Source organism: Somniosus microcephalus, chromosome 3, assembly GCF_052327205.1.
Source record: "Somniosus microcephalus isolate GS21.2 chromosome 3, FLI_Smic_1.0, whole genome shotgun sequence".
Classification (NCBI taxonomy): domain Eukaryota; kingdom Metazoa; phylum Chordata; class Chondrichthyes; order Squaliformes; family Somniosidae; genus Somniosus; species Somniosus microcephalus.
This window is the reverse complement of record NC_140989.1, coordinates 225,613,293-225,635,930: the sequence shown is the minus strand read 5'-3', so window position 1 is coordinate 225,635,930 and position 22,638 is coordinate 225,613,293. Positions and strand designations below refer to the sequence as shown.

The 22,638-nt window shown below is 55.2% G+C and overlaps 1 protein-coding gene across 1 annotated transcript in view; it reads right to left on the bottom strand.

The window, feature by feature from the left end:
• The window catches only part of LOC147121739 (von Willebrand factor A domain-containing protein 5A-like), a 94,377-nt gene that overhangs the window by 16,498 nt on the left and 55,241 nt on the right, over positions 1-22,638 (bottom strand). The window contains 4 exon segments of the mRNA XM_085977994.1: positions 2,964-3,088; positions 4,145-4,276; positions 5,059-5,175; positions 6,903-7,114. Coding sequence (XP_085834120.1) covers positions 2,964-3,088; positions 4,145-4,276; positions 5,059-5,175; positions 6,903-7,114 — 586 coding nt within the window.

Genomic DNA, 22,638 nt, shown 5'->3' with positions numbered 1-22,638 from the left:
TCGGCACCTCTTCCACTTCGGCAGATGCAGAATCGATGAAAACGCTTTCGTCTTTTTAAAGACGGGCGGTTTCGGTAAAAAGACAACGTGGTCGGTGTTCAGCCAAACAAGGCTCGGCCACGACGAGAAGACGACGAGGGTGGCCCGGGTACTGGGGTCGGGAGATCATCGACGACCCAGGCCGACGGAGAAGAAACCCTCTGGAGAACCGACCAGGCCGGAGACAAAAAGACAGTCCGGGCCTGACACTCCCGTGTCTCAACATCCCATCTGGTTGTTGGTCTGCTCCATGAACCAAAATCGACAACAGCTTGTAGCTGATCTTCAACCTTGACGAGCGCTCATCGAGGCTGTGTCTACCCCATCGCCTCGAGAGAGAGAGAGAGAGAGAGAGAGAAAATATCGACTGCGCCAGAAGTTTCCAAATCCACGTGACGACGGAAAGCGGTGCCAAAAAGGCTGCGAACCCCCTTTTCTCGCGATTTCGAGAGTGGTGAGCATGATCCCAGGTTCCCCAGGTCGAAACTTAGTTTAGGTATAGGGGAGGGAGTTAAGGGAAATCGTAATGTGTTTCCCCTTTTACGATGTGCCGTGTGTTCCCCATTTTCCATAGAGTCAAGTTCATAAATTTGTGCATGATTGTAGTTACTTTAATCTGTGCCTATGACATGTATTTTGTAATGCTTCAAACTGTTTAAAAATAAAAGCATCCATTTCGTGCTATTCAGCCTGGTCTATTGAGTCCTTTCTCTGCACTACTGTTCTCTGCATCTAAGTCCAAGGTCTAGAACCGTAGGGGGAGTGGGTCGAACCACTCAAGAGTAATTCTTGCACGAAGCCTGGCAGGAGGCCAGAACGGGCAAGAGAGCAGGAAAAAAAACCCTACAACGTGTTAGATACAGAGTAAAGCTCCCTCTACACTGTCCCATCAAACACTCCCAGGGCAGGTACAGCACGGGTTAGATACAGAGTAAAGCTCCCTCTACACTATCCCATCAAACACCCACAGGGCAGGTACAGCACGGGTTAGATACAGAGTAAAGCTCCCTCTACACTATCCCATCAAACACTCCCAGGGCAGGTACAGCACGGGTTAGATACAGAGTAAAGCTCCCTCTACACTATCCCATCAAACACTCCCAGGGCAGGTACAGCACGGGTTAGATACAGAGTAAAGCTCCCTCTACACTATCCCATCAAACACTCCCAGGGCAGGTACAGCACGGGTTAGATACAGAGTAAAGCTCCCTCTACACTATCCCATCAAACACCCACAGGGCAGGTACAGCACGGGTTAGATACAGAGTAAAGCTCCCTCTACAATGTTCCATCGATTCGTTTTGTGGCACGGGTAGAAACATAGCATAGAAGATAGGAGCAGGATTCGGCCATTCGGCCCTTCGAGCCTGCTCCGCCATTCAATGAGATCATGGCTGATCATCCAAATTCAGTACCCTGTCCCTGCCTTCTCCTCATATACCTTGATCCCTTTAGCCTTAAGAAATATATCCAACTCTTTCTTGAATATATTTAATGAACTGGCCTCCACCGCCCTCTGTGGCAGAGAATTCCACAGGTTCACCACTCTCTGGGTGAAGAAATTCCTCCTCATTTCAGTCCTAAATGTCCTACCCCTTATCCTTAGACTATGACCCCTGGTTCTGGACTCTCCAACCATCGGGAACATCCTTCCAGCATCTAGTCTGTCTAGGCCTGACAGAATTTTATAGGTTTCGATGAGATCCCCTCTCAATCTTCTAAACTCCAGTGAGTATAAGCCCAATCGACACAATCTCTCCTCATACGTCATTCCTGCCATCCCAGGTATCAGCCTGGTGAATCTTCGCTGCACTCCTTCCATGGCAAGAACATCCTTCCTCAGATAAGGCGACCAATACTGCACACAATACTCAAGGTGCGGTCTCACCAAGGCCCTGTACAACTGTAGCAAGACATCCTTGTTCCTGTACTCGATCCCTCTTGCTACGAAGGCCAACATACCATAGTGACTGCCGGGTGGGGATGACCGGGTGTTCTTGGTCGTACCAGGGAGGGGATGATGCGGAGGGGGAAGGGTTGCTGTTGGGACTAACTGACAGTTCACCGAGCTGACCTCTGACCTGCTGCTACAGGTTGGGAAAACTTAGAAACTGAGGGACAGATGAGAAATGTCCCTTGCAGTGTTGCCGTGGCTCAGTGGGTCTCATGGAAGGTCGTGGATTCCAGCCCCCACTCCAGAGACTCAAGCCCGATAATCCAGAGCCGACACTCCTGGTGCCAGGACCGAGGGAGTGCTGCAGTGTTGGACGTGTCGTCTTTGTGATACGACGCTAGAACCAGGGCCCCGTCTGCCCTCTCAGGTGGATTTAAAGATCCCATGGCCACTATTGGAAGAAGAGCAGGGGAGTTCTACTCGGTGTCCCGGGGCCAATATTTACCCCTCAACCAATACCTAAAAACAGATGATCTGGTCATTTATCTCACTGCTGTGCGCAAATCGACTGCCCTGTTTCCTACATTAGAACAATGACTAGACTTCAAAAAAGCAACTCTTTGGCTGTAAAGCACTTTGGGACGTCCTGCGGTGATGAAAGGTGCTCTAAAAAAGCAAGATCTTTCTTTTACAACCTCAGCACAGCCAAATCAACAAAGTACTTTTGAAGTGTAGTCAGTGTTGTAGCAAACAGAGCGGCCAATTTGCGCACAGCAAGATCCCACAAATAGCTATTCGATAAATAAACAGATCCTCAGTTTGTTAGTGATGTTGATTGAGGGATAAATATTGGGCCAGGACACAGGGGAGAACTCCCCCTGCTCTTCTTTCAATAGTAGCTGTGGGATCTTTTGCGTCCACCTGAGAGCGCAGACGGGCCCTCGGTTCTAACGTCTGTGAATGCTTTGGTTCTTTTCCATCCCCTTCCCTTGAAATGAAACGATAAGCACGGTTCTCGCTGAGGCCTTACCTGGCGGGGGATCGTCTGTCCGATCTCTTTAGGCTTCAGGCCCAGCAGCGTCTCCAGAACGCCGTCTAGACGCCAAGATCCGTCCGCGCTCTGCAGCGAAATCAGCTTCATCACCGGAGACTCTGCTGGGAGGGGAGTGAAGAAAAAGGGAGACGGGAAGAGGCCATCATGAGTCGGAGCGACAGAACTGGCCTCTGTCCAGCCCCTTGAATGCACCGTTCACAGCGCTAGCAGGAAAGGCCTCTTTACTAAAGACTCCACTTCGTGGGTAAACAAATCTCGTAACCTCTCCCGAGCCAGCGACTCCATCTCTCTCCCTTGGCCACTGTTTGAGGCTGAACCCGACCGTTCTCAATCTCAGCATCCCATTTGACTCCAAGCTTAACTTCCGACCCCTTATCCTCTCCATCACCAAGACAGCCTACTTCCACCTCCTTAAACATTCAATCCCTCCACCACCGGCGCGCCATGACTGCAGCGTGTACCATCTACAGGACGCACCACAGCAACTCGCCAAGGCTCCTTCAACATCACCTCCCAAACCCGCGACCTCTTCCACCTAAAAGAAGAAGGGTAGCAGGCGCATGGGAACACCACCACCTCCAAGTTCCCCCTCTATGTCACACACCATCCCAACTTGGACATATATCGGCCATTCCTTCATCGTCGCTGCGTCCAAATTCTGGAACTCCTTACGTAACAGCACCGTGGGAGCACCTTCACCTCATGGACTGCAGCGGTTCAAGAAGGCCCACCAACACCTTCTCAAGGGGCAACTAGGGGATGGGTAATAAATGCCCGGGGCCTTGCCAGCGACGCCCACAACCCGAGAATACACCTCAATAAGACAGTCAAATCTGTAAGACTTGCACCACCGAGGGTCCCGGCTGCCCTCTCAGGAGGGCGTAATAACTCCCACGGCCACTATTGGAAGAAGAGCAGGGGATTTCTCCCGCTGTCCTGGGCTGATATTTATGCCTTAACTAACATCACTCCAAACAGATGATCTGGTCATTCATCCCTCCTGCAGTGCAGTTTGTGGGATCTTGCTGTGCACAAATTGGTTGCCCGTGTTTCCCACATTACAACAGTGACTGCAATTCCACAAAGTACTTCATTGGCCGTGGAGTGCTTTGGGACGTCCCGAGGAGATGAAAGGTGCTGTGTAAATCTTTCTTTACCTGCCTGCAGGGCCGCCCCGTACACTTCGCCGTATGCCATCGAGTTGGGAGATGCTAAGGTGAGCTTGGGTGTCGAGCGTTTCCCCCTCTTCTTCGCTGTTGCGCCAATTCTCAGTGAAATATCATTCCTGACTGCCGAGAGACGATCGGGACAGCGTTAGGCAAGTCTTTCCCCCGCTCCCCCTCCCCTTCCTTCTGTCTCCGCGGCGACGCCACCCACCCACTTGAAGACTCGGAATGCTGTGCCTTCAGGCCGAGGCCTACCGAGCGGCCTAGTGGACGGCAGAGCCTGTCGTCGTCGTCGCCACGGAGACGGAAAGGGGAAGCAGGAAGGATCCCCGGCTGAGTGCGGCCAGAGGATAGGAAAGCCGAAACCGCTCGCTCACGCTGTCAGCCGTGGCCCAGTCGGTCTCGCTGTCACACAGAGGGTCGCGGGTTCAAGCTCCCTCCCTACTCCAGAGACTCGAGCCTCATAATTCAGGGCCGACACTCCCGGTGCCAGTGCTGAGGGAATGCTGCACTGTCGGAGGGGCGTCTTTCGCAAGAGGCATTAAAGCAAGGGCCCTGTCTGCCCTCCCAGTTGGATGTAAAAGATCCCAGGACCACGATTTCAAAGAAAAGTGGGGGAGTTTTCCCCGGTGTCCTGAGCCCCATATTAATCCCTCAACCAGCATCACTCAAAACAGATCATCTGGTCATTACCGCATGACGGTGTGGGATCTTATCGTGTGCAAATTGGCTGCCACGTTTCCTTCATTTCAACAGTGACTACACTTCTACAATTCTTCATTGGCTGTAACGCGCTTTGGGATGTCCTGAGGTGGTGAAAGGCGCGGTAGAAATGAGAATTCTTTCTTTCTTTTTCCAGAGAGAATGGGGGTGGGGCTGGGCAACATGTCATGGGCAAACGTTACCTTTCTGCAGAAGGGACTTAGAACCCATAAAGTCATCCTGAGATGGAGCTCCTTTCAAGTAGGATAAGCAACATTCCATGGCTGGAGCGATTGAGTTGCACATCATGGACTGATACGCTATAAGAGAATGGAAACAGCCATTAGGAAAATCACCGTTACCCGCGCCCCTTCCCAGGAACAGGAGGAGGCCCTTCCGCCCCTCGAGCCTGTTCCGCCATTCAACTTAGATCGGTACCTCAACTCCATTTACCCGCTTTTGCTCCATATCCCTCCACACCCTTAACCAACAACCATAAAAATCTTTCTCATCCCAGTCTATCAAAGGCGAGATGTCGGGCATTTCCCAGAGAGATCACCCCTCAGCCTTCTCTTTTCTGGAGAAAAGAGCCCCAGCCTGTTCAGTCTTTCCCGACACATCTAACCTTTCCATTCAGGGGTCATCCTTGTGAATCTTGTTTTGCACCTTCCCCATTGTGCGGGGGTGGGGTGGTTGGAGGCAGGCAGTCATGTGATGGAACCTCCAGGAACACGTACAGAGTTGGCGAGCCTAGGACCACAGCCGGGACCCCTCCACTGGATGTACGGCCCAGTATCTGCAGGACCCATTGTGCGGGCGGTGCTGTCTAAAGCCGTGCGGTGACCAGGGCCCAGCCATCGTATTGGAGCCAAGGTGTCGCGACCCTTGAACCAGGCTTCTTCAGCCAACCTTCATTAGCCCAGCTCCTCAGATCCCTCCACCACCAGAACAGCACGTCTCCCCGCCCCGCCCCCACCCGGGCCTTTACCTGTCCCACTTCCTTAGCTTTGATACTCGAAGGGGCTCTTCTGGGAGGTCAGGTGACCCTTCCAGTGAAGGATTTTTCTCCGAGTCCCGCCCCACCCCCCGTCTCACTAGGCCTCGTGCCATCTGCACACCGAGGTATTAATTGGATCCGAGGCCCCAGATCCAGGAGTGAAGCAGGATTGGATTCAGCTGGGACCAGGGGTGAAGGTGCCTCTTGACTGAGAGACTGGAGTATTTGTGAAGGGCGTCAGTTTCGTCCTAGAGAGAGACATAAACCAGACCAGAATAACAACAGAAAATGCTGGAAAAACTCAGCAGGCCAGCAACATCCGTGGAGAGAAAATAGAGTCAACGTTTCAGGTCAAAACCCTTTGTCAAGACTAAAGAAGCACAGGAAATGAAATAGATTAAAAGGCCAGTATGGGGGCTGGGAGAGAACAAAAGAGAAGTGAAGAGACATTAAGAGGTATTCAAAACGAGACGAGATGGTGATAGGACTGGTGGAGGCAAAAGACGGCTCTAGATTAGGTGTGAAATGCGCTGGCAGAATGGGAGACAGCTGCCATGTGGGAAAGAAAAAAAAGGGGGGGGGAAAGGCCAAAACAAAGGTGTGGATAAAAAATATAAGTAAAAATGTAATAGGGGCCGAGGTTATGATCTGAAATTGTTGAACTCGATATTGAGTCCAGAGGGCTGTAAAGTGCCTAATCGGAAGCTGAGGTGCTGTTCCTCGAGCTTACGCTGAGCTACCATGGAACAATGCAAGAGCCCAAGTACAGTGAGGTCTGAGTGGGAATGGGGCGGTGAATTAAAATGACAGGCGACCGGAAGCTCGGGGTCCCCCGTACGGACTGAACGGAGGTGTTCCGCAAAGCGGTCACCCAAACCCAGGCCTGGTCTGGTCTGAACCACGCCCAGCCCCCTCATCAGAGAGAGGAGACCATCATCCCCATCTGTCCGGGGCTGGATTGGACCCCAGGCCCCAGAGGGTGAAAGGTCAGGCATTCATTCGACTTAAAGGATTAGATCCTTAATCCCAGTAAAATGCAGGACCACGGACCTACAAAATGCAGGATGTTACGCCTGGTCATGGGCCCTTGCAGGGGTTGGTTGAGGTCTTTGTTGATGGCAATGAAGGCTGTGTGGGAGGAGATGACATTGGCCTGGGTGCTGATCCCAATGATGCGATTTTTCACATCCTCCGTTTGTGGATTGGTGCCCGACTCCAGGACCCCAATCATCGTCTTTGCTGCCAGGTGGTGGATGGTGGACCTGAAAAAACAACAGAAAAAAGGTTTGGAAAAGAGCGCGGTGTCATCAAGATCCTCAGAATTGGGGTATCACACCGACAGGATAGCCAGTACTGGGGTATCACACCGACAGGGCCCCCAGTATTGGGGAATGACACCGACAGGACCCCCAGTATTGCGGTATCACACCGACAGGGCCCCCAGTATTGGGGAATCACACCGACAGGAACCCCAGTATTCAGTATTGGGGTATCACAGCGACAGGACAGCCAGTACTAGGGTATCACACTGACAGGACCCTCAGTATTGGGGTATCAGAGCGACAGGACAGCCAGTATTGGGGAATGACACCGACAGGGCCTCCAGTATTGGGGTATCACACCGACAGGACCCTCAGTATAGGGGAATCTCACCAACAGGGCCCCCAGTATTGGGGTATCACACCGACAGGACCCCCAGTATTGGGGAATCACACCGACGGGGCCCCCAGTATTGGGGTATCACACCGACAGGACCCCCAGTATTCGGGAATCACACCGACAGGACCCCCAGTATTGGGGAATCACACCGACAGGGCCCCCAGTATTGGGGTATCACACCGACAGGACCCCCAGTATAGGGGAATCTCACCGACAGGGCCCCCAGTATTGGGGAATCACACCGACAGGACCCCCAGTATTGGGGAATCACACCGACAGGGCCCCCAGTACTGGGGTATCACACCGACAGGACCCCCAATATTGGGGAATCACACCGACAGGACCCACAGTATTGGGGAATCACACCGAAAGGAACCCCAGTATTGGGGTATCACACCGACAGGACCCCCAGTATTGGGGTATCACGCCGACAGGAACCCCAGTATTGGGGTATCACACCGACAGGACAGCCAGTATTGGGGTGTCACACCATCAGGACAGCCAGTGTTGGGGTATCACTCCGACAGGACAGCCAGTATTGGGGTATCACACTGACAGGACAGCCTGTATTGGGGTATCACAACGACAGGACCCTCAGTATTGGGGTATCACACCGACAGGACAGCCTGTATTGGGGTAGCACACCGACAGGACCCCCAGTATTGGGGTATCGCACCGACAGGACCCCCAGTATTGGGGTATCACACCGACAGGACCCTCAGTATTGGGGAATCACACCGACAGGGCCCCCAGTATTGGGGTATCACACCGACAGGACCCCCAGTATTGGGGTATCACACCGACAGGACCCCCAGTATAGGGGAATCTCACCGACAGGGCCCCCAGTATTGGGGAATCACACCGACAGGACCCCCAGTATTGGGGAATCACACAGACAGGGCCCCCAGTACTGGGGTATCACACCGACAGGACCCCAGTATTGGGGAATCACACCGACAGCACCCCCAGTATTGGGGTATCACACCGACAGGACCCCCAGTATTGGGGTATCACACCGACAGGACCCCCAGTATTGGGGTATCACAGCGACAGGACCCCCAGTATTGGGGTATCACACCGACAGGACCCCCAGTATTGGGGTATCACACCGACAGGACCCCCAGTATTGGGGTATCACACTGACAGGACCCCCAGTATTGGGGTATCACACTGACAGGATCCCCAGTATTGGGGTATCACACCGACAGGACCCCCAGTATTGGGGTATCGCACCGACAGGACCCCCAGTATTGGGGTATCACACCGACAGGACCACCAGTATTGGGGTATCACACCGACAAGACTCCCAGTATTAGGGTATCACACCGACAGGGCCCACAGTATTGGGGTATCACACCGACAGGAGCCCCAGTATTGGGGTATCACACCGACAGGACCCCCAGTATTGGGGTATCACATCGACAGGGCCCCAGTATTGGGGTACCACACCGACAGGACCCCCAGTATTGGGGTATCACAGCGACAGGACCCCCAGTATAGGGGAATCACACCGACAGGGCCCCAGTATTGGGGTATCACACCGACAGGACCCCCAGTATTGGGGTATCACACCGACAGGACCCCCAGTATTGGGGAATCACACCGACAGGGCCCCCAGTATTGGGGTATCACACCGACAGGAGCCCCAGTATTGGGGAATCACACCGACAGGACCCCCAGTATTAGGGAATCACACCGACAGGGCCCCCAGTACTGGGGTATCACACCGACAGGGCCCCCAGTATTGGGGTATGACACCGACAGGACCCCCAGTATTGGGGAATCACACCGACAGGACCCCACAGTATTGGGGAATCACACCGACAGGATCCTCAGTATTGGGGAATCACACCGACAGGACCTCCAGCATTGGGGAATCACACCGACAGGGCCCCCAGTATTGGGGAATCACAGCGACAGGACCCCCAGTATTGGGGTATCACACCGACAGGAGCCCCAGTATTGGGGTATCACACCGACAGGACCCTCAGTATTTGGGTATCACCCCGACAGGACCCCCAGTATTTGGGTATCGCACCGACAGGAACCCCAGTATTGGGGTATCAGACCGACAGGACCCCCAGTATTGGGGTATCACATCGACAGGACCCCCAGTATTGGGGTATCACACCGACAGGACCCCCAGTACTGGGGTATCACACCGACAGGAACCCCAGTATTGAGGTATCACACCGACAGGACAGCCAGTATTGGGGTGTCACACCATCAGGACAGCCAGTGTTGGGGTATCACACCGACAGGACAGCCAGTATTGGGGTATCACACCGACAGGACAGCCTGTATTGGAGTATCACACCGACAGGACCCTCAGTATTGGGGTATCACGCCGACAGGACAGCCTTTATTGGGGTATCACAGCGACAGGACAGCCAGTATTGGGGTATCACACCGACAGGACCCCCAGTATTGGGGTATCACACCGACAGGACCCCCAGTATTGCGGTATCACAGCGACAGGACAGCCAGTATTGGGGTATCACACCGACAGGACCCCCAGTATTGGGGTATCACACCGACAGGACCCCCAGTATTGGGGTATCACACCGACAGGATCCTCAGTATTGGGGAATCACACCGACAGGACCTCCAGCATTGGGGAATCACACCGACAGGGCCCCCAGTATTGGGGTATCACACCGACAGGATAGCCAGTATTGGGGTACCGCACCGACAGGATCTCCAGTATTGGGGTATCACACCGACAGGACCCCCAGTATTGGGGAATCACACAGACAGGGCCCCCAGTATTGGGGTATCACAATGACATGACCCCCAGTATTGGGGTATCACACCGACAGGACCCCCAGTATTGGGGTATCACACCGACAGGACCCCCAGTATTGGGGTATCACACCGACAGGACCCCCAGTATTGGGGACTCACACCGACAGGACTCCCAGTATTGGGGTATCACACCGACACGACCCCCTGTATTGGGGAATCACACAGACAGGGCCCTCAGTATCGAGGTATCACACCGACCGGACCCGCAGTATTGGGGTATCACACCGACAGGACCCCCAGTATTGGGGTATCACAGCGACAGGACCCCCAGTATTGGGGTATCACACCGACAGGACCCCCAGTATTGGGGTATCACACCGACAGGACCCCCAGTATTGGGGTATCACACTGACAGGACCCCCAGTATTGGGGTATCACACTGACAGGATCCCCAGTATTGGGGTATCACACCGACAGGACCCCCAGTATTGGGGTATCGCACCGACAGGGCCCACAGTATTGGGGTATCACACCGACAGGAGCCCCAGTATTGGGGTATCACACCGACAGGACCCCCAGTATTGGGGTATCACATCGACAGGGCCCCAGTATTGGGGTACCACACCAACAGGACCCCAAGTATTGGGGTATCACAGCGACAGGACCCCCAGTATAGGGGAATCACACCGACAGGGCCCCAGTATTGGGGTATCACACCGACAGGACCTCCAGCATTGGGGAATCACACCGACAGGGCCCCCAGTATTGGGGTATCACACCGACAGGATAGCCAGTATTGGGGTACCGCACCGACAGGATCTCCAGTATTGGGGTATCACACCGACAGGACCCCCAGTATTGGGGAATCACACAGACAGGGCCCCCAGTATTGGGGTATCACAATGACATGACCCCCAGTATTGGGGTATCACACCGACAGGACCCCCAGTATTGGGGTATCACACCGACAGGACCCCCAGTATTGGGGTATCACACCGACAGGACCCCCAGTATTGGGGACTCACACCGACAGGACTCCCAGTATTGGGGTATCACACCGACACGACCCCCTGTATTGGGGAATCACACAGACAGGGCCCTCAGTATTGAGGTATCACACCGACCGGACCCGCAGTATTGGGGTATCACACCGACAGGACCCCCAGTATTGGGGTATCACAGCGACAGGACCCCCAGTATTGGGGTATCACACCGAAAGGACCCCCAGTATTGGGGTATCACACCGACAGGACCCCCAGTATTGGGGTATCACACTGACAGGACCCCCAGTATTGGGGTATCACACTGACAGGATCCCCAGTATTGGGGTATCACACCGACAGGACCCCCAGTATTGGGGTATCGCACCGACACGACCCCCAGTATTGGGGTATCACACCGACAGGACCACCAGTATTGGGGTATCACACCGACAAGACTCCCAGTATTAGGGTATCACACTGACAGGGCCCACAGTATTGGGGTATCACACCGACAGGAGCCCCAGTATTGGGGTACCACACCGACAGGACCCCAAGTATTGGGGTATCACAGCGACAGGACCCCCAGTATAGGGGAATCACACCGACAGGGCCCCAGTATTGGGGTATCACACCGACAGGACCCCCAGTATTGGGGTATCACACCGACAGGACCCCCAGTATTGGGGAATCACACCGACAGGGCCCCCAGTATTGGGGTATCACACCGACAGGACCCCCAGTATTGGGGAATCACACAATCAGGACAGCCAGTGTTGGGGTATCACACCGACAGGACAGCCAGTATTGGGGTATCACACCGACAGGACAGCCTGTATTGGAGTATCACACAGACAGGGCCCCCAGTATTGAGGTATCACACCGACCGGACCTGCAGTATTGGGGTATCACACCGACAGGACCCCAGGTATTGGGGTATCACAGCGACAGGACCCCCAGTATTGGGGTATCACACCGACAGGACCCCCAGTATTGGGGTATCACACCGACAGGACCCCCAGTATTGGGGTATCACACCGACAGGACCCCCAGTATTGGGGTATCACACTGACAGGATCCCCAGTATTGGGGTATCACACCGACAGGACCCCCAGTATTGGGGTATCGCACCGACAGGACCCCCAGTATTGGGGTATCACACCGACAGGACCACCAGTATTGGGGTATCACACCGACAAGACTCCCAGTATTAGGGTATCACACTGACAGGGCCCACATTATTGGGGTATCACACCGACAGGAGCCCCAGTATTGGGGTATCAGACCGACAGAACCCCCGGTATTGGGGTATCACAGCGACAGGACCCCCAGTATAGGGGAATCACACCGACAGGGCCCCAGTATTGGGGTATCACACCGACAGGACCCCCAGTATTGGGGTATCACACCGACAGGACCCCCAGTATTGGGGAATCACACCGACAGGACCCCCAGTATTAGGGAATCACACCGACAGGGCCCCCAGTATTGGGGTATCACACCGACAGGGCCCCCAGTATTGGGGTATCACACCGACAGGACCCCCAGTATTGGGGAATCACACCGACAGGGCCCCCAGTATTGGGGTATCACACCGACAGGACCCCCAGTATAGGGGAATCTCACCGACAGGGCCCCCAGTATTGGGGTATCACACCGACAGGACCCCCAGTATTGGGGTATCACACTGACAGGACCCCCCAGTATTGGGGTATGACACCGACAGGACCCCCAGTATTGGGGAATCACACCGACAGGACCCCACAGTATTGGGGAATCACACCGACAGGTTCCTCAGTATTGGGGAATCACAGCGACAGGACCCCCAGTATTGGGGTATCACACCGACAGGACCCCACAGCATTGGGGAATCACACCGACAGGGCCCCCAGTATTGGGGAATCACAGCGACAGGACCCCCAGTATTGGGGTATCACATCGACAGGACCCCCAGTACTGGGGTATCACACCGACAGGAACCCCAGTATTGAGGTATCACTCCGACAGGACAGCCAGTATTGGGGTATCACACCATCAGGACAGCCAGTGTTGGGGTATCACACCGACAGGACAGCCAGTATTGGGGTATCACACCGACAGGGCAGCCTGTATTGGAGTATCACACCGACAGGACCCTCAGTATTGGGGTATCACACCGACAGGACCCCCTGTATTGGGGAATCACACCGACAGGGCCCCCAGTATTGGGGTATCACACCGACAGGACCCCCAGTATTGGGGAATCACACCGACAGGGCCCCCAGTATTGGGGTATCACACCGACTGGACCCCCACTATAGGGGAATCTCACCGACAGGGCCCCCAGTATTGGGGTATCACACCGACAGGACCCCCAGTATTGGGGTATCACACCGACAGGACCCCCAGTATTGGGGTATGACACCGACAGGACCCCCAGTATTGGGGAATCACACCGACAGGACCCCACAGTATTGGGGAATCACACCGACAGGATCCTCAGTATTGGGGAATCACACCGACAGGACCTCCAGCATTGGGGAATCACACCGACAGGGCCCCCAGTATTGGGGAATCACAGCGACAGGACCCCCAGTATTGGGGTATCACACCGACAGGAGCCCCAGTATTGGGGTATCACACCGACAGGACCCTCAGTATTTGGGTATCACCCCGACAGGACCCCCAGTATTTGGGTATCGCACCGACAGGAACCCCAGTATTGGGGTATCAGACCGACAGGACCCCCAGTATTGGGGTATCACATCGACAGGACCCCCAGTATTGGGGTATCACACCGACAGGACCCCCAGTACTGGGGTATCACACCGACAGGACCCCCAGTATTGGGGTATCACACCGACAGGACAGCCTGTATTGGAGTATCACACCGACAGGACCCTCAGTATTGGGGTATCACGCCGACAGGACAGCCTTTATTGGGGTATCACAGCGACAGGACAGCCAGTATTGGGGTATCACACCGACAGGACCCCCAGTATTGGGGTATCACACCGACAGGACCCCCAGTATTGCGGTATCACAGCGACAGGACAGCCAGTATTGGGGTATCACACCGACAGGACCCCCAGTATTGGGGTATCACACCGACAGGACCCCCAGTATTGGGGTATCACACCGACAGGATCCTCAGTATTGGGGAATCACACCGACAGGACCTCCAGCATTGGGGAATCACACCGACAGGGCCCCCAGTATTGGGGTATCACACCGACAGGATAGCCAGTATTGGGGTACCGCACCGACAGGATCTCCAGTATTGGGGTATCACACCGACAGGACCCCCAGTATTGGGGAATCACACAGACAGGGCCCCCAGTATTGGGGTATCACAATGACATGACCCCCAGTATTGGGGTATCACACCGACAGGACCCCCAGTATTGGGGTATCACACCGACAGGACCCCCAGTATTGGGGTATCACACCGACAGGACCCCCAGTATTGGGGACTCACACCGACAGGACTCCCAGTATTGGGGTATCACACCGACACGACCCCCTGTATTGGGGAATCACACAGACAGGGCCCTCAGTATCGAGGTATCACACCGACCGGACCCGCAGTATTGGGGTATCACACCGACAGGACCCCCAGTATTGGGGTATCACAGCGACAGGACCCCCAGTATTGGGGTATCACACCGACAGGACCCCCAGTATTGGGGTATCACACCGACAGGACCCCCAGTATTGGGGTATCACACTGACAGGACCCCCAGTATTGGGGTATCACACTGACAGGATCCCCAGTATTGGGGTATCACACCGACAGGACCCCCAGTATTGGGGTATCGCACCGACAGGGCCCACAGTATTGGGGTATCACACCGACAGGAGCCCCAGTATTGGGGTATCACACCGACAGGACCCCCAGTATTGGGGTATCACATCGACAGGGCCCCAGTATTGGGGTACCACACCAACAGGACCCCAAGTATTGGGGTATCACAGCGACAGGACCCCCAGTATAGGGGAATCACACCGACAGGGCCCCAGTATTGGGGTATCACACCGACAGGACCTCCAGCATTGGGGAATCACACCGACAGGGCCCCCAGTATTGGGGTATCACACCGACAGGATAGCCAGTATTGGGGTACCGCACCGACAGGATCTCCAGTATTGGGGTATCACACCGACAGGACCCCCAGTATTGGGGAATCACACAGACAGGGCCCCCAGTATTGGGGTATCACAATGACATGACCCCCAGTATTGGGGTATCACACCGACAGGACCCCCAGTATTGGGGTATCACACCGACAGGACCCCCAGTATTGGGGTATCACACCGACAGGACCCCCAGTATTGGGGACTCACACCGACAGGACTCCCAGTATTGGGGTATCACACCGACACGACCCCCTGTATTGGGGAATCACACAGACAGGGCCCTCAGTATTGAGGTATCACACCGACCGGACCCGCAGTATTGGGGTATCACACCGACAGGACCCCCAGTATTGGGGTATCACAGCGACAGGACCCCCAGTATTGGGGTATCACACCGAAAGGACCCCCAGTATTGGGGTATCACACCGACAGGACCCCCAGTATTGGGGTATCACACTGACAGGACCCCCAGTATTGGGGTATCACACTGACAGGATCCCCAGTATTGGGGTATCACACCGACAGGACCCCCAGTATTGGGGTATCGCACCGACACGACCCCCAGTATTGGGGTATCACACCGACAGGACCACCAGTATTGGGGTATCACACCGACAAGACTCCCAGTATTAGGGTATCACATTGACAGGGCCCACAGTATTGGGGTATCACACCGACAGGAGCCCCAGTATTGGGGTACCACACCGACAGGACCCCAAGTATTGGGGTATCACAGCGACAGGACCCCCAGTATAGGGGAATCACACCGACAGGGCCCCAGTATTGGGGTATCACACCGACAGGACCCCCAGTATTGGGGTATCACACCGACAGGACCCCCAGTATTGGGGAATCACACCGACAGGGCCCCCAGTATTGGGGTATCACACCGACAGGACCCCCAGTATTGGGGAATCACACAATCAGGACAGCCAGTGTTGGGGTATCACACCGACAGGACAGCCAGTATTGGGGTATCACACCGACAGGACAGCCTGTATTGGAGTATCACACAGACAGGGCCCCCAGTATTGAGGTATCACACCGACCGGACCTGCAGTATTGGGGTATCACACCGACAGGACCCCAGGTATTGGGGTATCACAGCGACAGGACCCCCAGTATTGGGGTATCACACCGACAGGACCCCCAGTATTGGGGTATCACACCGACAGGACCCCCAGTATTGGGGTACCACACCGACAGGACCCCCAGTATTGGGGTATCACACTGACAGGATCCCCAGTATTGGGGTATCACACCGACAGGACCCCCAGTATTGGGGTATCGCACCGACAGGACCCCCAGTATTGGGGTATCACACCGACAGGACCACCAGTATTGGGGTATCACACCGACAAGACTCCCAGTATTAGGGTATCACACTGACAGGGCCCACATTATTGGGGTATCACACCGACAGGAGCCCCAGTATTGGGGTATCAGACCGACAGAACCCCCGGTATTGGGGTATCACAGCGACAGGACCCCCAGTATAGGGGAATCACACCGACAGGGCCCCAGTATTGGGGTATCACACCGACAGGACCCCCAGTATTGGGGTATCACACCGACAGGACCCCCAGTATTGGGGAATCACACCGACAGGACCCCCAGTATTAGGGAATCACACCGACAGGGCCCCCAGTATTGGGGTATCACACCGACAGGGCCCCCAGTATTGGGGTATCACACCGACAGGACCCCCAGTATTGGGGAATCACACCGACAGGGCCCCCAGTATTGGGGTATCACACCGACAGGACCCCCAGTATAGGGGAATCTCACCGACAGGGCCCCCAGTATTGGGGTATCACACCGACAGGACCCCCAGTATTGGGGTATCACACTGACAGGACCCCCCAGTATTGGGGTATGACACCGACAGGACCCCCAGTATTGGGGAATCACACCGACAGGTTCCTCAGTATTGGGGAATCACACTGACAGGACCTCCAGCATTGGGGAATCACACCGACAGGGCCCCCAGTATTGGGGAATCACAGCGACAGGACCCCCAGTATTGGGGTATCACAATGACAGGACCCCCAGTATTGGGGTATCATACCGACAGGAACCCCAGTATTGGGGTATCACATCGACAGGACCCCCAGTACTGGGGTATCACACCGACAGGAACCCCAGTATTGAGGTATCACTCCGACAGGACAGCCAGTATTGGGGTATCACACCATCAGGACAGCCAGTGTTGGGGTATCACACCGACAGGACAGCCAGTATTAGGGTATCACACCGACAGGACAGCCTGTATTGGAGTATCACACCGACAGGACCCTCAGTATTGAGGTATCACACCGACAGGACCCCCTGTATTGGGGAATCACACCGACAGGACCCCCATTATTGGGGTATCACACCGACAGGACCCTCAGTATTGGTGTATCACACCGACAGGGCCGCCAGTATTGGGGTATCACACCGACAGGACCCCCATTATTGGGGTATCACACCGACAGGACCACCAGTATTGGGGTATCACACCGACAGGACCACCAGTATTGGGGTATCACACCGACAAGACTCCCAGTATTGGGGTATCACACCGACAGGAGCCCCAGTATTGGGGTATCACACCGACAGGACCCCCAGTATTGGGGTATCACAGCGACAGGACCCCCAGTATACGGGAATCACACCGACAGGGCCCCAGTATTGGGGTACCACACCGACAGGACACCCAGTATTGGGGTATCACACTGACAGGACCCCCAGTATTGGGGTATCATACCGACAGGAACCCCAGTATTGGGGTATCACATCGACAGGACCCCCAGTATTGGAGTATCACACCGACAGGACCCCCAGTACTGGGGTATCACACCGAAAGGAACCCCAGTATTGGGGTATCACACCGACAGGAACGCCAGTATTGGGGTATCACACCGACAGGAACGCCAGTATTGGGGTATCACACCGACAGGACCCCCAGTATTGGGGTATCACACCGACAGGACAGCCAGTATTGGGGTATCACACCATCAGGACAGCCAGTGTTGGGGTATCACACCGACAGAACAGCCAGTATTGGGGTATCACACCGACAGGACAGCCTGTATTGGAGTTTCACACCGACAGGACCCCCAGTATTGGGGTATCACACCAACAGGACCCCCAGTATTGGGGTATCACACTGACAGGACCCCCTGTATTGGGGTATCACACCAACAGGACCCCCAGTATTGGGGTATCACACCGACAGGACCCCCAGTATTGGGGTATCACACCGACAGGACCCCCAGTATTGGGGTATCACATCGACAGGGCCCCAGTATTGGGGTACCACACCGACAGAACCCCCAGTATTGGGGTATCACAGCGACAGGACCCCCAGTATAGGGGAATCACACCGACAGGGCCCCAGTATTGGGGTACCACACCGACAGGACCCCCAGTATTTGGGTATCACACTGACAGGACCCCCAGTATTGGGGTATCACACCGACAGGACCCCCAGTATTGGGGAATCACACCGACAGGACCCCCAGTATAGGGGAATCTCACCGACAGGGCCCCCAGTATTGGGGTATGACACCGACAGGACCCCCAGTATTGGGGAATCACACCGACAGGACCCCCAGTATTGGGGAATCACACCGACAGGGACCCCAGTATTGGGGTATCACACCGACAGGACCCCCAGTATAGGGGAATCTCACCGACAGGGCCCCCAGTATTGGGGTATCACACCGACAGGACCCCCAGTATTGGGGTATCACACCGACAGGACCCCCAGTATTGGGGTTTCACACCGACAGGACCCCCAGTATTGGGGTATCACACCGACAGGACCCCCAGTATTGGGGTATCACACCGACAGGACCCCCAGTATTGCGGTATCACAGCGACAGGACAGCCAGTATTGGGGTATCACACCGACAGGACAGCCAGTATTGGGGTATCAGACCGACAGGACCCCCAGTATTGGGGTATCACACCGACAGGACCCCCAGTATTGGGGTATCACACCGACAGGACCTCCAGCATTGGGGTATCACACCGACAGGATAGCCAGTATTGGGGTATCACACCGACAGGATAGCCAGTATTGGGGTACCACACCGACAGGATCTCCAGTATTGGGGTATCACACCGACAGGACCCCCAGTATTGTGGAATCACAGCGACAGGACCCCCAGTATTGGGGAATCACACCGACAGGACCCCCAGTATCGGGGTATCACAGCGCCAGGACCCCCAGTATCGGGGTATCACACCGACAGGACCTCCAGTATTAGTGTATCACACCGAAAGGACCCCCAGTATTGGAGTATCACACCGACAGAACCGCCAGCATTGGGGTATCACACCGACAGGACCGCCAGTATTGGGGTATCACACCGACAGGGCAGCCAGTATTGGGGTATCAGACCGACAGGACCCCCAGTATTGGGGTATCACACCGACAGGGCAGCCAGTATTGGTGTATCACACCGACAGGGCCCCCAGTATCGGGGTATCACACCAAGAAGACCCCAGTATCGGGGTATCGCACCGACAGGGCCCCCAGTATCGGGGTATCAGAGCGACAGAACCCCCAGTATCGGGGTATCACACCGACAGGACCCCCAGTATTGGGGTATCACAACGACAGGACCGCCAGTATTGGGGTATCACACCGACAGGACCTCCAGTATTGGGGTATCACACCGACAGGACCCCCAGTATCGGGGTATCACACCGAGAAGACCCCCAGTATCGGGGTATCACACCGACAGGGCCCCCAGTATCGGGGTATCACAGCGACAGAACCCCCAGTATCGGGTTATCACACCGACAGGACCTCCAGTATTGGGGAATCACACCGGCAGGACCCCCAGTATTGGGGTATCACACCGACAGGACCCCCAGTATTGGGGACTCACACCGACAGGACTCCCAGTATTGGGGTATCACACCGACACGACCCGCAGTATTGGGGTATCACACCGACAGGACCCCCAGTATTGGGGTTTCACACCGACAGGACCCCCAGTATTGGGGTGTCACAGCGACAGGACCCCCAATATTGGAGTATCACACCGACAGGACCCCCAGTATCGGGGTATCACACTGACAGGACACCCAGTATCGGGGTATCACACCGACAAGACCCCCGGTATCGGGGTATCACAGCGACAGAACCCCCAGTATCGGGGTATGACACCGACAGGACCTCCAGTATTGGGGTATCACACTGACAGGGCCCCCAGTATTGGGGAATCACACCGACAGGACCCCCAGTATCGGGGTATCACACCGACAGGACCCCCATTATTGGGGAATCACACCGACAGGGCCCCCAGTATTGGAGAATCACACCGACAGGACCCCCAGTATTGGGGAATCAGACCGACAGGACCCCCAGTATTGGGGAATCACACCGACAGGCCCCCAGTATTGTGGTGTCACACCGACAGGACCCCCAGTATTGGGGTATCACACCGACAGGACCCCCAGTATTGGGGAGTCACACCGACAAGTCCCCCAGCATTGGGGTATCACACCGACAGGGCCCACAGTATTGGGGTATCACACCGACAGGGCCCCCAGTATTGGGAAGTGACACCAACAGGACCCCCGGTATTGGGGTATCACACCGACAGGACATGGGCAATGTGCCATGGGTATCCCCAGGGTAGTGTAGGCCCTGAATTGGGGTCTGCTACCCGCGTAGTGTGGGCCTGAATTGGGGTCTGGTACCCGGGTAGAGTGGGCCTGAATTGGGGTCTGGTACCTGTAATGTATATACCTTTAAGAGGGGAACTATCTTTTACAGCTCATGTATACTGCAGTACTGGCAGTGCCCACACCTGTATATAGCACTGAGTAGTAATCTGTACAGATCAGTTCCACCGTGAGCCACGTTGAGTAAACACCTGTTGTACCGTTTCTCCTGCAGGCTGTGTCTTATTATACCCGGACACAACATTGGCGACAAGGCAAGTTCGAACCTACCTGCAACTCTGCATCACCTCCCGGGGATTCGTTCCTGGAGATCAGTGGATTGGAGGTCAAGGCCAGAGACTCGGGCGTCGACCACGGGCAACCGCCCAGTCATCCAGCAGAGACTCGAGAATTGCGGGGAGGCTGTCGAGAGCCAGGCTTGGCTTTCCAGTCGAGGCGGTCCAGCGAAACGGGCTGGCAACAGGTAGTGCGCGGACCCTTCCCGGACAGCAGCGGGCTAGAGCCCGACCGAGCGGCACAGCAAAGGGCCGAGCAGCGTCGACGGGGGAGAGAGAGAGAGAGGGCAGAGCGCACAGGGCACAGCCGGTGTTCAGGGGCCGAGCAGCGTCGAAGAGAGGGAGAGAGAGAGAGAGAGGGCAGAGTGCACAGGGCGCAGCCGGTGTTCAGGGGCCGAGCAGCATCGGAGAGAGGGAGAGAGAGACGCACAGAAACCCGCGAGGCGCCGCCATTGCCACGAGGACCACCGAGAGCGGCGTTGGCAGCAGCGCAGGAGAAGCGCGCGAAACCTACAGGGCGCCGCCATTGCCACGAGAACCGCCGGGAGCGGCGTTGGCAGCAGCGGGGGAGGAAGGAAAGCTCGGGAGACGCCATTTTAAGTCATTGGGAGACGCCATTTTAAACCACACCCAAAATGCCGAAGAGTGGCAGTATCACCGCATTTGACAATGAAGTCGAAGATTGGACTACATATGTCGAACGAATAGAGGTGTACTGCAAGGCAAATGAGGTGTCAGATGACAAGAAAGCGTCGGTATTGTTAAATTTAATGGGTGCAAAGACGTATGGTTTATTACGAAATCTAGTAACCCAAACGAAGCCAATGGAAAAGAGTTTTGAAGACATAGTAACGATACTACAGGAACATTTAAACCCCGCACCGCTGCCGATAGCAGAAAGATTCAAGTTTCACAAACGGAACCAGCATAAGGATGAAAGCAATGCTGATTATTTAACAGAACTGCGCAAACTATGGAAACACTGCCAGTTTGGAGCGGGACTGGCAGATACCTTAAGGGACAAGTTTGTGTGTGGGCTTCAAAGTGAAGGAACCCAGAAACGGCTTTTATCTGAAAAGGACCTTACGCTGGAAAAGGCTTTCAGCATTGCGCTATCATATGAAGCAGCAGCACGGGGCGCTGCAGAGATACAACAGAGACCGCAAGAATATGGCACAAACGAAATGTCATATGGAACAGAGAAGTGCTATCGCTGCGGCAGAACAACACACGACCAGAATGATTGCTGGTTCAAAGACAAAGTGTGCAGACAGTGTGGAAAAGTAGGACACATAGCACGAGTCTACAGGTCGGGAAAGAAAACCA